The 13895-nt window shown below is 37.5% G+C and overlaps 1 protein-coding gene across 14 annotated transcripts in view; it reads left to right on the forward strand.

Moving 5' to 3' along the window:
* The window catches only part of DST (dystonin), a 315735-nt gene that overhangs the window by 208068 nt on the left and 93772 nt on the right, over positions 1-13895 (forward strand). For all 14 annotated transcript variants that reach the window (XM_087774769.1, XM_087774770.1, XM_087774782.1 and 11 more), the window contains 9 exons: positions 757-909; positions 2081-2314; positions 2606-2887; positions 4615-5160; positions 7647-7823; positions 10509-10632; positions 12584-12792; positions 13067-13384; positions 13562-13728. In XM_087774769.1, coding sequence (XP_087630895.1) covers positions 757-909; positions 2081-2314; positions 2606-2887; positions 4615-5160; positions 7647-7823; positions 10509-10632; positions 12584-12792; positions 13067-13384; positions 13562-13728 — 2210 coding nt within the window. The remainder of the gene's footprint in view (positions 1-756; positions 910-2080; positions 2315-2605; positions 2888-4614; positions 5161-7646; positions 7824-10508; positions 10633-12583; positions 12793-13066; positions 13385-13561; positions 13729-13895) is intronic.

Raw genomic sequence — 13895 nt, forward strand, 5'->3', positions numbered from 1 at the left:
GAGTCAAGTTGGGACAGTTACCTCTTCAGCTGGCATGGCTGCAGTTGGCAAGCATAAGCAGCCTTTGTAGAGTCACAGGAGGCTGATAAGGCTTCTCATAGAAGCACTGTTAAGACTCAGAATCACCACCTCAGCCCCGAGTTTATGCATAATGAAAGGTGTTTTAGCATTCTGAAGACTTTGTATTATTTTGCCATTTTAAGAACGTTTCCACCATTTGTGAAAGAAACATAAAATTGAGTAAAGGAAAGGCACAGATAACTTTTCTAGGACTTAGTAACAATAATGATCTTGCATGTTTTGTTCTTTTCTACTGCTTAAGAAGTCAACATTTTCTATTCAGGTAACATATTATGCATACCAACAAGAGCTAACTTGCAATCACAACTAACCTCTGTTTTGATATCCTTTTTTCAGAATTAATTATGTTTATCACAAGTTTCAAGCGGTTAAGAGACTGGATTTTCACTCCTGTTGTTTGGAGATTTCATCTTTCACATATGTGCATGGCCAGACTTCTCTTGGGCAATTCCATCAAACATGGTCTCTTTTACTTACAACATATTTGAGGTTTATCCATAACTTCTGTATGTTCATCTTGCTCTTTATACCACTGCTATCATGTTTACAGCATACTTTTAAAATGATTGCTTTGCAATATTGATGTTCAAAGGTAATTCCTATTAGAGTGTCTGTTAGTTCCTGAAGTGAGGATGTTTTTGTTTTATTGTTCGATTGTATTTGGCTCTAATATAGGATGTGGCTGAACGGCAGCAGGAATGCAAAGAGAAACTGCAGGAAATCTGTGATTTGCTTACACAGACTGAAAATCGACTCATTGGACAGCAAGAGTCTCTTGTTATTGGAGACAGCAAGGCTGAGCTAGAACAATACCAGACCAAACAGGAGGTATGCACCATTCTAGTCAGATAAGTTAAAGAAGACTGAGTGCACAGGGGAGTGACTAGACTCTTTTGTTGAATAACAAGAGTGTCATGTGAGAGGATGGTAAAATAGATTTGTTTGACCTACCAAAAGCAAAGGCTTAATGGCATGCATTTAAACTGCTGCCCATGAATACACTCCAGTATGTGCCAGTGGGAGGAAAGAAGCTTTCAAACTGGGAGACACTAGAATAGGGAGTATGTACTAGACATTTCAAGAAGCACTCTTGGAGCAGACAAGAAATTTGTTATATGTTACCTTAAGATTCTTCCTGTCAGATGTGATAAAATTACGCTTGTTTATTATGCTAAAATAACTTAACCAGCTTTTTAATTGTTATCAGGGAGTGCTTATTCCTGTTCACAGTATTTTGAAGAGTTTTGCTGCAAGGCTTTTTTATCTGACTCTTATCATAGGACTGGACAAACTGACTCTGTCATAGGACTAGGCAAACTGGCTATCATAGGACTAGGCAAACTGCTTTGGATAAACTGAAACTAAACATCTGTCCACTATGAAATTTAATGGACTTAAACATTCTTTGGAGATTGAAATGTCATGATTGATTACAATTAAAGAAAAATATTCTTATGGCATTTCTGGCCTGAACAAAACCAGGAAATAGAGGAAAACTTCCACCTGGGAAAGATGACTACAAGCTTCTGACTTTTATTCAATCGCCTTATTTTCCACAGGTTTCTGTTAGGATAGTAATGGAACGGAATTTGTCAGGAGACTCACCTTACTAATTACAGTGTAGCAGATTTACTTTATCTCTTGATATCTAAAAAATAAGACACATTTTCTTCTGTGTACGTGGAAATACAATATTTAAGCTGCTAAAAAGGGGAGAAAAGTGGCCTCAGTCTGGATAGGAGTGTAAGCCAACAGACTTGCAATTTAAAAAAAAAAAAAAAAAAAAAAGACAGATTGAGCTGCAGCAGCATTGTCAGATGTTGAATTGATTTTATTTTTTTAATAATCCTATCTGCAATTTAGTAATGTATCATGTACTCTCCCAAGTTAGAAAGGACCAGTGTGGTGCTTGCCCCGAGAACAGAGATAGTTCCAGTAAAGTTTATTGGTAAGATCTGGTGAATAATTTACTTCTATTTCCTTTCTTTTTTCTCAAAAGGAGATACAAAAAGACATGAGAATGAGTGCCCAGACACTGGCAGAGATTGTGAAAAATACAGAAACCTTCTTGAAAGAGAATGGAGAAAAGTTGTCACAAGAAGACAAGACTATTATTGAACAGAAACTGAATGAAGCGAAGACAAAGTGTTTGCTCCTTAGCCAGAGGGCAGAAGAGTCCAAAAAAGAACTGGATAAAGCTATGACAACAGCAATTAAGCAGGAAACAGAAAAGGTTTTTAGGCAACCATTTCATACCTTTATTCAAACTTTTTATGTGTCTTAGAGGATTAGTCTTGCAACTCATTATTGATATACTGTGGAGAGATAAAAATCATATTCATATTTCATTTGGGTGACTAATAAACTGTTTGCTGGTTTATTTTCTTTATAAAATAAACAGCAACATGTATGTGAACCAAAAATTTTGTTTAATGTTAATGTATTTTAAATGGTCTGTTTGCATATGATATTTTGTAGTGCCTAAAGAAGATTTCTAAACTGAAACTGTAAAATTTCAATGTAGGTTGCAGCCATAGAACAGCTGGAAGAAAGTAAAAATACGATAGAAAATCTCTTGGATTGGTTATCAAATGTGGATAAAGAAGCGGAGCACGGCCGGAAATTTAAGCAGGCAATAGAACAGAATGGAACACACTTGGAAGAGGGAGATGTGACAGCTTTGGAAGGAGAGGAGGATGATGTCAATGGTAATCTGCTGGAAATGCAGCAAGACTTTGAGACTCGGGTGGACGGACTAGTAAAAAGCACAGAAGATAATCTGAACCAGCAGTATCAGAAAGTCAAGGTACTGTTACTGGGTTTATTCAACATTTAGGTGCTAAGCATGTCAACATGAGTGAATTCAATCTCATCCTTTCTGTCGTAGACTTTGGAACAGGCACTAGGAGGTTAGTGATATACAGTGGTAGGAATTTCAGTAGTTAGAGTGTATTGCAAATTTGTCACTTTTTCGCTGTTACTGTGATTGTTTCCTGCAAAATAAGAAAAAGGACATATTCTACGAGGTAAATGTTGAGAATCGTGTCTCTTGTTAATTTTTATTGTGAGAAATTAATGCAGGTAGGTAAAATGCAAAAAGCAGCAACATAAATTCAAACCCTTTATGTGACTTTTTCAAAAATCTTTGTAATAGCCAAATGATTCAACCCCCTATAGTTCCCTGTGAACACTGATGACCAATAGCTGCAAATAATAGTTTGCTGAAATTATAATCTTCATTCCCTATAACTTTAACACATGGACAAGGCTTCAGAAGGATGAGTTACAAAATGCAGCATTTGAAAAATAGATTTCCCAGGTAAGACAATTGGAAGCATTTAAAATAATAAGACCTCAGTTTCATGGCCTTTGTTGACTTGCAGCTGAGCAACCAAGAACTTTTAGGTGTGGTTTGATGGACAGGCTGATGAAAATGATTATGCTGATAGCTGATACTATTTTGGATTTCCTTTCTTATTTAAAAAAAAACAAAAACAAAACCTAAGAAAATGAGATAATTTGTTTTTGTGTACATAATGTTTCTACTTGCGCTTTTTTGACAGTTCTTTTCTGCACCTAATGCCTACAGGATAATTTTACATAGCTATTTTACATGGGAATAGAGGACCTTCAGGAATGGAGATTTTTTTGAAAGAATCTATTTGAAATATGGATTTTATGTGGCATACAGTTCTAGTTCCTATGACTTAATATTTTTTATGACAGTGAAACAATTTACGTGCATAGAATGTGTCTTGATTTTTAATGTCAAAAGGACCTGTTTTATGACCAAGTATATTTTATAAGAATCACTGCTCTTGAAATTGAAAAATAAAATTTGAAAAATCGGATAATAATGTTTGTCCACTCAATATAAGAAGAAAGTATCTGTATTTTTTTTTAATGTTTGCTGCTTTCACTCCTTTTGGTCTGTTTGTCTGAAATGGTAGCTACAATATATGTAACAGGAAATGGAACAGTTCTGATTTGGAAAGTTGCCTGCTTTTGAATGCTTTATTTGATAAATCCTGTTTTGAGACAGGGAATTGGGAAGACTTTGATTACACTAAGCGTGCTATCCTAAGTGTTAAGTAATAAGCAAATAATTTTTACTAGGAAAAAAGAAGAGAGATTGATAATATCTAGTTTTACTACACAGAATTGTCTTTTAGAAGTACAGGGGAAAGGGTTTGTGTGATATATATATACCAGTATTTCCGAGTTCCAGTGATATTTGAAGACTCCCATTCGGTCGTGGCCTGTATATCTGGCTAAAATTACCATTGGATGTTCCGTCAAATTTTGAAACTGCACAGAAATATGATGACCAGGAGTCATGCTTTCACTTAAATTACTCACAAAATGTTTTGTAATAAATAATATGAAAATTAGAAAAGCTTTTTATTATTTTGATGGACTTTGTTTTACTTGTCGTTTCTAAGCAGAATTCAGCAGAGATTTCAAGACAGTAATGGTCTAATGGAACCATCCGAGGTGGTGTTGGTAATAATTTTTATTTTTTTTTTCTTGTAGGCTCAACATGAGAAAATTATTTCACAGCAGCAGGCCGTCATAATAGCAACTCAGTCTGCTCAGGCATTGCTTGAGAAACAAGGGCACTACCTTTCCCCTGAAGAAAAAGACAAGATGCAAAGGAACATGAAAGAGCTGAAGGCTCAGTATGAGACTGTTTTAGCCGAATCAGAACGGAAAATGAAGTTGACTCATTCTCTAAGAGAAGAACTTGAGAAATTTGATGCAGACTATAGTGAATTTGAAACCTGGCTGCAGCAGGCAGAACAAGAACTTGACAATTTGGAGGCAGGTGCTTCTGACTTCAGTGGTATTATGGTCAAACTGAAAAGGCAAAAGAGTTTTTCAGAAGATGTTATATCTCACAAAGGTGATTTACGGTATATTACAATTTCTGGACAAAGAGTTTTAGATGCTGCAAGGTCATGTAGCAAAAGAGATGGTGTGAAGGTTGACAAAGATGGTATTGATACTTCAGCTACGTATGCTGAAGTGCAAAATAAACTGGATAGTGCTTCAGATCGTTTCAAATCTCTTTATACTAAGGTAAGTTTTATTTATACTGAGTAGAAAAGACTACTGTAATTGATTTGGCAGTTTAAAAGGGGTTAGCTGATGAAACAAATACTGTGGGAAGTTGTAAATTCTTTGTTTCTTAAAGTTAGGTAACAAGAAGGTGATTTTTCTAGAAGACCTGCTTTAGTCAAGCGCCAGACTATTTAAGGTCTGAATGGATGAAATTTTCTACCTTGTGTTATAAGGGAGAAATGAGACCAGATTTCCTCATTGTTCTTTCCAACCTTAAACAAACTCTTTTAGTCTATGACAGTACGGGATGTCTGAGTAACATTTTGGGGTGGAAAGAAATTGTAATGCTTTTAGATGGATAATATTTCTTTATGTTCCTTACGATATTTCCCGCAACTGCTTATTTACCTGGCTTCATATAATAAAATGAGTATAGAAAAAGAGACACTATGCCAAGACTAACATTCAAAATTTCAATTTGATTTGTATCCTGAAATAGTTTGTCCCAATGTGACCTTTGTTGTCAGCACTAGGCATGCAAGGATGTAGTGATTTGAGGATAGCAATTCTTTTCTACTACTCTGCCAAATAAACATTTTATCCTTAACAATCTCAGATTAGTCTCTAATGGGAAACTAGCAGTGCAAAATCCTCCATGCACCTTAGAGAGGGAAGACAATCCAGCTCTCTGTGGCAGGTTCATGTAGGGAATCTGTCTGGTAGAACTAGACAGACATCACCAACTGGTCTCGCATGCCAATTCTCTATCTGTTTTCAAAAAACCAACGAAGTCTTGTTCAATATTAATAATACTCTGGAATTGCAAACTTTTGAGATAAGTAGTAATTGAACCACTTAAGAGACAGTTGCTGTCAGTATCCTTTGACTATGCCATTTCATGATTTTCTAAGATGATAGGTTCAGACTCCTTAGTAGAGCTTCACTGTCCACTGATACAGTGTTAGTCTGCAGCAGTTGCCATCTTTGTCTGGAATTTTTCTCTCTTCAATGTTTTCTTGCTCAGAAATGTAAATTCTGTAAAGACATGGATGTGATTGCTCGATTACAAAACCAGTGTAAACCCTTTTCTCTCAAACAGTTTGTGAAGAAGGCTCTCCATTTACAGAAGCTTGTTTTCATTTTCTCACTTAATTTATATGAACAGTGAAGCTAAAAGCTTGTATTAACACATTAGATTTCCTCCTGTTGATCTATTGGATTAGTTTGAGTGTGAATGTAAAGATTTCATCACAAAATTTTCAGAGAGCTTATTTTTATACACATAAAAATCCTATGCCAGCAGCTTGATTTGTGGTCTCAGATTTGTCAACTTGCCAAATTCTATCCTTTCCATATATACATTTAGCACATACATAATAGACACGCTTTAAATATTTGACCATAAATATGCAGAGCAGAACCAACACAAAGCAGACGTTTTTTACTAAATCGAGTCTTGAAGGACAGACTTTTAAAAAGTGAGATCTTCCGCAATTTGTATGTGTGATCTTCCAAGTTTTGTAAATGGGTTTGTAGTAACCTTTTTGCCTTTTGCAAAAGCTTCTGGCTTGTAATAAATACTTATATCTCTTTTTATATATATATATCTATATATATCTATATTCGCACACAAACATATGAGTTTATCGGCTTATATGTTGAAGGAATCAGAAAGTCAGATCTTAGTTAAGTGGTTACATAAATGTGTGCATTCTATGTTTGCCCACCAGATGGAGACCAAGTACTGTATGTAAATATTAAAATACAGTGTATGGAAGGTTCAGAATATAAATATTTAAACTAACTGTTTATAAATATTATGACTTGATACAATCAGATTTTGCTTGTGAAACCATCTCCAAAAAGTCTAAAAGAGTTCCACTGACGTTTTTACGTGATGATTCACTGTATACATTTTGGGGCGTGCTGACATATAGGACTAATAGGATCTTGGTCAGATGATATTCTTAAGTGACCAAAACAAAGCATATATGCGATATCGAGCCATATCACTTTGGATTCACTATGCAGATAAGGTATGTATGAAAGGAATACTCTGCTGTCTGTATTTTAATGAACATACACATATCTTCTGATTTATTTTTTTTTTTATGTTCATTAAAATACAGACAACAGAGTATTGCTTTCATACATACCTTATCTGCACATTTTTGGTGTCAGAATGCTGATAGAGAGTCTTTACATTGATGGATCAGAAAGTATTCCTAAAGCTTTTCCTATTCTAGCACAGTGGGTTAGATTCCAGTTTCCCACCTGCCTCAGTGAATTGATCCTAAATCACGCTTGAGGAGCACAAACTGGGAAGACCTGCGTAGCCTGTCCAGCTGTTGTGCCTTAGTTCAGAAATCAGTTAGACAGTAGAACGATGACAGGAAAAAATCATGCAGTATTTCAGGAAGTATTGCATGACCTTGAGATTGGTATGAAATGCAGTACACAGTTTAATGCCTGGGTATTTGCTTGTTTGTTTTTTACTCTTTTAGTGTAGCATCCTTGGAAATAACCTTAAAGACCTGGTGGATAAATACCAGCATTATGAAGATGCCTCATCTGGACTTTTGTCAGGTCTCCAGGCCTCTGAAATAGCTGTGAACAAACAACTATCAGAGCCAATTGCAGTGGATCCCAAAAATCTCCAAAGACAACTAGAAGAAACCAAGGTGAAAAGCTTTAAAAAGCAAAAAAAGGAAGTGCTTTTTGTCTGAAAAACAGGATAATCTAATATAATCCAAGTGGCTGCAGGCCAAATTCTTGCCTTGCATGTGGGCATGCAACTTTTATAGTTCTGAAATTCAGCTGTCCAGAGTGTTATCTGAAAGGCACTAGGGTGAAAAAAAATGGGGGACCAAGGTGCCATTAGCAGTGGTGAAAGCAAGATGTGTTTCATATCACTTAACAAATGATAGGGTGAAATCTGGAAAGTTTTTGAACTAAGAAAGGATTTAGTGATTACAGTTTGCTGTCGAAGTGGGGCTTGGGACTGATCTCCTGATAGAGAAGACCATTTGATGTTTGTTGTCTCTGACTCTTGCTTTTTTCTGTTCCTGTTTGTGTGTTACTGCATTATGAAAGGGATCATACTGGATAATCAGTGCGGTGTGACTAGTCTGTTTGCCTGCTTCAGTTGTATCCAGTACTGTATGCCCTCCAGAGTGTGAATATAACAGAATTTGTGCTGCATAGAAAAACAGTATTTTGTTTTTCTTTTTTTTTTTTTCTCCTTCCCACTGTGGGAGTAACACAACTTTATGTAAACCCTAGTAGAGGCAAGACAGGTTAGTGATGGAGCTTATGAAGGTAAAACTCCAGCTAGTTGCATAAAATGTAGGTTTACAGAAGGCTTTAGGAGCCCAAGTATAAGGTGAGTTGTGTAAAGTTTCATATAGTCTGTAGTCTTTGAACTGACTCTTACATTTTCATAAACACATTCAGTCATCTCTACTATAATTAAAATGCAAGATTATTTGTTTTTCAGTGAGCAAGGCTACTGGTTGGGCATTTCCTCACTGTTTTGTCTGTGCTATACGGAGTATCCGTGCAGGTCTGATGTTTGCTATTGACAAACAATAGTCAATGGCTCTTGGAAAGTGCCTGCTTTAACCATTTCCCTTACATCAGCCTGAGCAGTATACCCTTACCACATGGTATCTTTCATATCTGCCACTGGAATTGCCACACGCTTGGTGGATGACCCATCAGAGGAGACAAATCACAGCGATGTTGTAAGACAACAAAATTAAAAGTGTAAATTTTGAACTCCTAACAGTGGAACAATTTAGGTATGGTTGTGCTTCCAAGCACTACAAAAGTAGGAATAACACCAGTTACAATTTGAAGCTTCATTTAAACTTTTTGTTCCTTATGCCAAAACGAATTATATCCTGTCTAATGCCAATTTTCATGCAAGTAATACAAAAGGAGCGAGTACTGGGGTTGTTTTATGAAACGCCTGCATGGATTACTTGCCACACAAAAGAGCAGTCAATGACTGTGAGCTGGGAAGAAGGGAGAGGGTACAAAGTGTCAAAAGATTCAAAGGAAGAGAAAAAACAGGAGGCTGAAGAAAGAAAGCCAATTAACGAGAGTAAAACAAAGAGTATTTCTGAAGAAGTCAGGTGTTGCAAGTTAAAGCTGTCCCTTGTAGCCAACACATGCAGCTGATAATCCAGCTAGACACAAACCTTGGCAGCATGGTGAGGTCTAATCTTTTTATGGGGATTAACTGTTCTTCAGAATATTCTTCAGTGCCTCTGGCATCAGCTTGCTTGCTTTCTGTCAGCATACAAGGCTTTCTGGTATGTCACTTTTCTTTCTGTTTTGTTTGGTTGTGGTTTGTTTTTTGTTTTTCCACAAGTACAGTATATTTCTGTAGTGTAAGGAAAATTCCTTTTCATGTCTTTCTGAGTTTTATTGTGTCAAGTGGGTCAGCAAGACATACTGTGTTCTGGTGTAGTGCTGTGCTCTGGATACCAGTGCTGAATGTGCTGGCTTGACTTCTTTGTCCTGGCAGGGCAGATGGGATTACCTTTTGAGTCATATGTTCATTGAGTTAGTGTGTATCAAAAAAAAAACCCAGAAGTCCCTTCATTTTGGACTTGTATAAAGTTCAAGTGAATTAAGACAAAGATAAATCATATACGCTAGCACAGAGGCCTGAAATAATTTAAAGACTATTCACCTGAAAGTACTTTTATACACCAGAGAGAGAAAACCACTTGCAGAAGTTGATTCAACCTTCCTGTCTTTCTCTGTTGACTCTGGAGTGAGTCGTGGCTGGGCTAGTCTCGAAACCTGTGTTCCTTGGTTGAATGGACAAACCTAGGCAAAATTCAGTGACATTGACTACAAGAGGTTCCTAAACTGTGAAGGCGATCATCTTGTTTCACACTATTCCTGTTTATGCTATGATGTCAGCCTGGTCAATACAACTGATGGTGAATGTGTAACTACTGCAGATGACTGTATGTTTTTTCCCCCTGAATTGTTCTCTGATGCTGAGTTGAAAAATATGTTTATTTTTCTTTTGGATAGTATATGAGTCTGTACAAGTGGTCTTTAAAAACAACTAATCAAATGACTAATTTTGAAGTTACATGCAAGAAATCAGTTGAGTCAGAGAAGTATTGTAAAACAGAAGATAAAAAAGAATGTGAATAAACTAAAACAAGGGCCAGAAGGTCAACATCAGTCATAGCCACTGGTGAAGATTTTTCTTAAGGAGACGTCACAAATTGAGTTAGTTTATTCCCAGCACTATGTTTAGGTTCTATGGCATATCTCAAGCCTTGCATGTGTGTCTATTAGCTGTATTGAAAAGCATAACTGATAATTGTGGAATTTTACAGGTTCTTCAGGGACAAGTGTCTAACCACCAAATTGCTGTAGAAAAACTGAAAAAAGCTGCTGAAGTGTTATTGGATACAAGGGGAGAGTTGACACCAGACAAAGATGAGATTCAGAAAACACTGGGTAAAATGTTTACTTTTCTTAATACCTCTTTTTATCACTTGTGTCTGCATGCAGGTACTGGAAGAGACAAAATATAGAGTTTCCACATTCTTGTGACACTATTGAAGTCCATGTTTTGTTGAGTCATAAGCTATTACAACACAGTAACTTCATTGTTGGTCTGTCTCCTACACTTGATCCATATCCTTTTCACTTGAAAGCTGTCAAATTTTTTTGACTTTTTTTTTTTCCCCAGAAATGGGGATTATGTTTAATTCACATGTTACAGATGAGTATGCCAAACAGAGTTAGTGATTTGCTGAGGTTCATAAATTCTCCAGTGGGAAGGACCATGTTCAGGTTCAAGGAACATGACTCCAGCTATCTGTTTCCAAACAATTATTTGAAGTTTGCTTAGCCAAGGAATTACTGCCTTCTGACTTCAAGAATTTGTCTGTGATCGGTTGACCTTGTCTGGCTGCCAGATGCCCACCCAGCTGCTCTATCAATCCCCTTGCCCAACAGGATGGGGGTAGAAGATAAGATGGAAAAGTCCATGGGTAGAGATAAAGACAGGGAGATTGCTTACCAGTTAACATCATGGGCAAAACAGACTTGATTTGGGGAAAATTAAATTTCATTTATTGCCAAATAAAATAGGTTTTGATAGTGAGAAACAAAGACAAATTAAAACAACACCTTCCTCTCACCCCACTCTTTTTTCTAGTCTCACCATCACTCCTTCCTTCCCAACTACTCTCATCTCCTCCCTGCCGAACAGTGCAGGGTGGATGGGGAATGGGTGGTTGTGGTCAGTCCATAATAGCTCCTCTCTGTCACTGCTTCCTCCTCACACTGTTCCCCTGCTCCAGCATGGATCCTCTCCATGGGCTGAAATCTTTCAGGATCATCTTGCTGCAGTGTGGGCTCTCTATGGACTGCAGTTCCTTCAGGATGTCCACCTTCTCCAGCATGGGATCCTCCATGTGCTGCAGTGTGGTTATCTGCTCCAGCGTGGTCCTCCACAGGCTTCAGGGGAATCTCTACTCCACTGCCTGGAGCACCTCTTCCTCTTCTTTCTTGTCTGACCTTTGTGTCTGCAGGGCTGTTTTTCACACTTTTCCCCTTGCTTCTCACTCCCAGGCGGTATTTTCCCCATTCTTAAACACATTTTCCCAGAGGCACCACCAGCTTGGCTGAGGAGCTCAGCCATGCCCTGTGGTGGGTCAGTTGGAGCTGGCTGGAATTGTCTGTGTCTTCCACGGGGCAGCCCCAGCCTCTTCTTACAGAGGTCAAAACCCTTGCCACTACCAAAACCTTGCCACTTACACCTAATACTCCTTCCTACCAGTTGTGAGAAGTAGCACAGCATGATATTCGCCACTGTCTGAAGTTTGAAGACTCTCTGTGTGTATCACACAACTATCTCTTCCTGGAATCCCAGTAATAGTAACAAGTAACTTCCAGAGTAACAAAATAAAACAACTGTAGGTGTGCTGCCTCTTTGGAGTTGGTGATGAAACACCATGGGAGGTACATGGAAGTTGTAACTTTCAGAGGCTTATCCTGAAAGTGTTGAAGGTCTAATGAAGAATCATCTGGAAGAACCTTTCAGCTCTAACAATAACATAAGAGACATAATTGTAGAAGAGCTGTCTTAATACTCTGTTATTTTGTTTCTTGGGAACAGTCAACAGCTGTCATAAGCTAGAGCTGCACGGGAACCAGCTTCTAAAAGCTGGGGAGCACAGCTGTAAGCTGCTCCCTCATCTCCCTTGTCATGTGGGCTTGTTGGCTCTCTTTGAAGATTTTGATCTTTGCTTGTGTGTTTTTACTGAATAAAGCTGATGCTTTTGCTTCGTTCTGATGTAGGCAATTTTTGAGTCACGCTTACCTGGTGAGAACTGGTAACATGAGTTGAAAGCTTAGTTTGGCTAAAGGAAAAAGTTGAAATATATTTTCTCTTTATCAGATGATATTGTGGAGAGGTATGACAATTTATCCAAGTCTGTGAATGAAAGGAATGAGAAGCTCCAAATAACTCTGACACGATCCCTAAGCGTGCAGGATGGTTTGGATGAAATGCTGGATTGGATGGAAGGTGTTGAAAAGAGCCTTGAAGAACAAGATCAAGTGCCTTTGAATTCTGCTGCTATTCAGGATATTATTAGTAAAAGCATTGTAAGTAGCATTCTCTGAAGAAAAGAAACATTGGTTTGATAATTCAGATTTCAAGAAAGAATTAAAATCTTAGTTTGGCACCTTTAATGGATTCAAAATACTTAATAAAGAGGAGTGTTGCGTGAAATGAAACTGCACATAAGGATTTTTGTAGCTGAAATAAATAGATCTACGCTGATGGTCTCGCTGTACTGATTTTTTGCTTCGCATGGTGGACTAGTTTCACTTCTTAAAATTGTTATAAGCCATACAAAGTAGTTCTTGCTTGTTTCAGGTGCTAGAACAAGACATTGCGGGTCGCCAGAGCAGTATAAACACTATGAATGAAAAAGTGAAGAAGTTCACAGAAACAGCAGATCCATCCACTGCATCCACACTGCAAGCTAAAATGAGTGAGCTTGCAGGACGGTTTTCTGAAGCAAGTAAAAAGCATAAAGAGAAGCTTATGAAAATGGAGGAATTGAAGACTAAAGTGGAGTTGTTTGAAGATCTGTCAGAAAAACTTCAGTCATTTCTAGATGAGAAAAACCAAGCACTTAGTGAGACAGAGGCACCGAGAAAGGATGTTAGTGAAGTGTCTCAATATATGCAGGTACTGCACCGTTCCATTTGTATGTATTGTGCATTTCTAGTCTAACTCATCTAAGCGGTTGAACAATAAATAAGGCGTGCTTGTTTCCCAACTTTGGTCGGTTAGCTAAAATCAAGAATTTAGTTTTGAACAAGTGATTGTGAAGTCTAATATAAAGAATGTAATCCTGTTTTGCAGGAAGCTAGTGTAGAATTGGCACAACATAAGAAAGATCTGGAAGTTTTGCAGCAGCTTCTTGAAGAACTTTCATTCCATGCTCTTCCTGGAGATAAAGCATTGGTATTAGAAAAAGTAAATGCTTTGTCAAAGAAATTCAGAGAGGTAGAGGAGACTGTAAAGGAAAAGTAAGTAGAATAATTAAGTGTTTCTGCCTTGGCTAATAATACCGTCTGAATGTTGTGATGACTGCTGTCCTCTTGCATGCAATCTCAAGAGATTGCAGTTAACCACAGAGCAGAGAGATTTTTTATTTAAAAAAAAGAGATTCTATTTGGAAGTGTCTCTGTAGTTA

The sequence above is a fragment of the Nipponia nippon genome, unplaced genomic scaffold (assembly GCF_047370975.1).
Source record: "Nipponia nippon isolate SJK-2023a ecotype South Korea unplaced genomic scaffold, ASM4737097v1 scaffold_4, whole genome shotgun sequence".
Classification (NCBI taxonomy): domain Eukaryota; kingdom Metazoa; phylum Chordata; class Aves; order Pelecaniformes; family Threskiornithidae; genus Nipponia; species Nipponia nippon.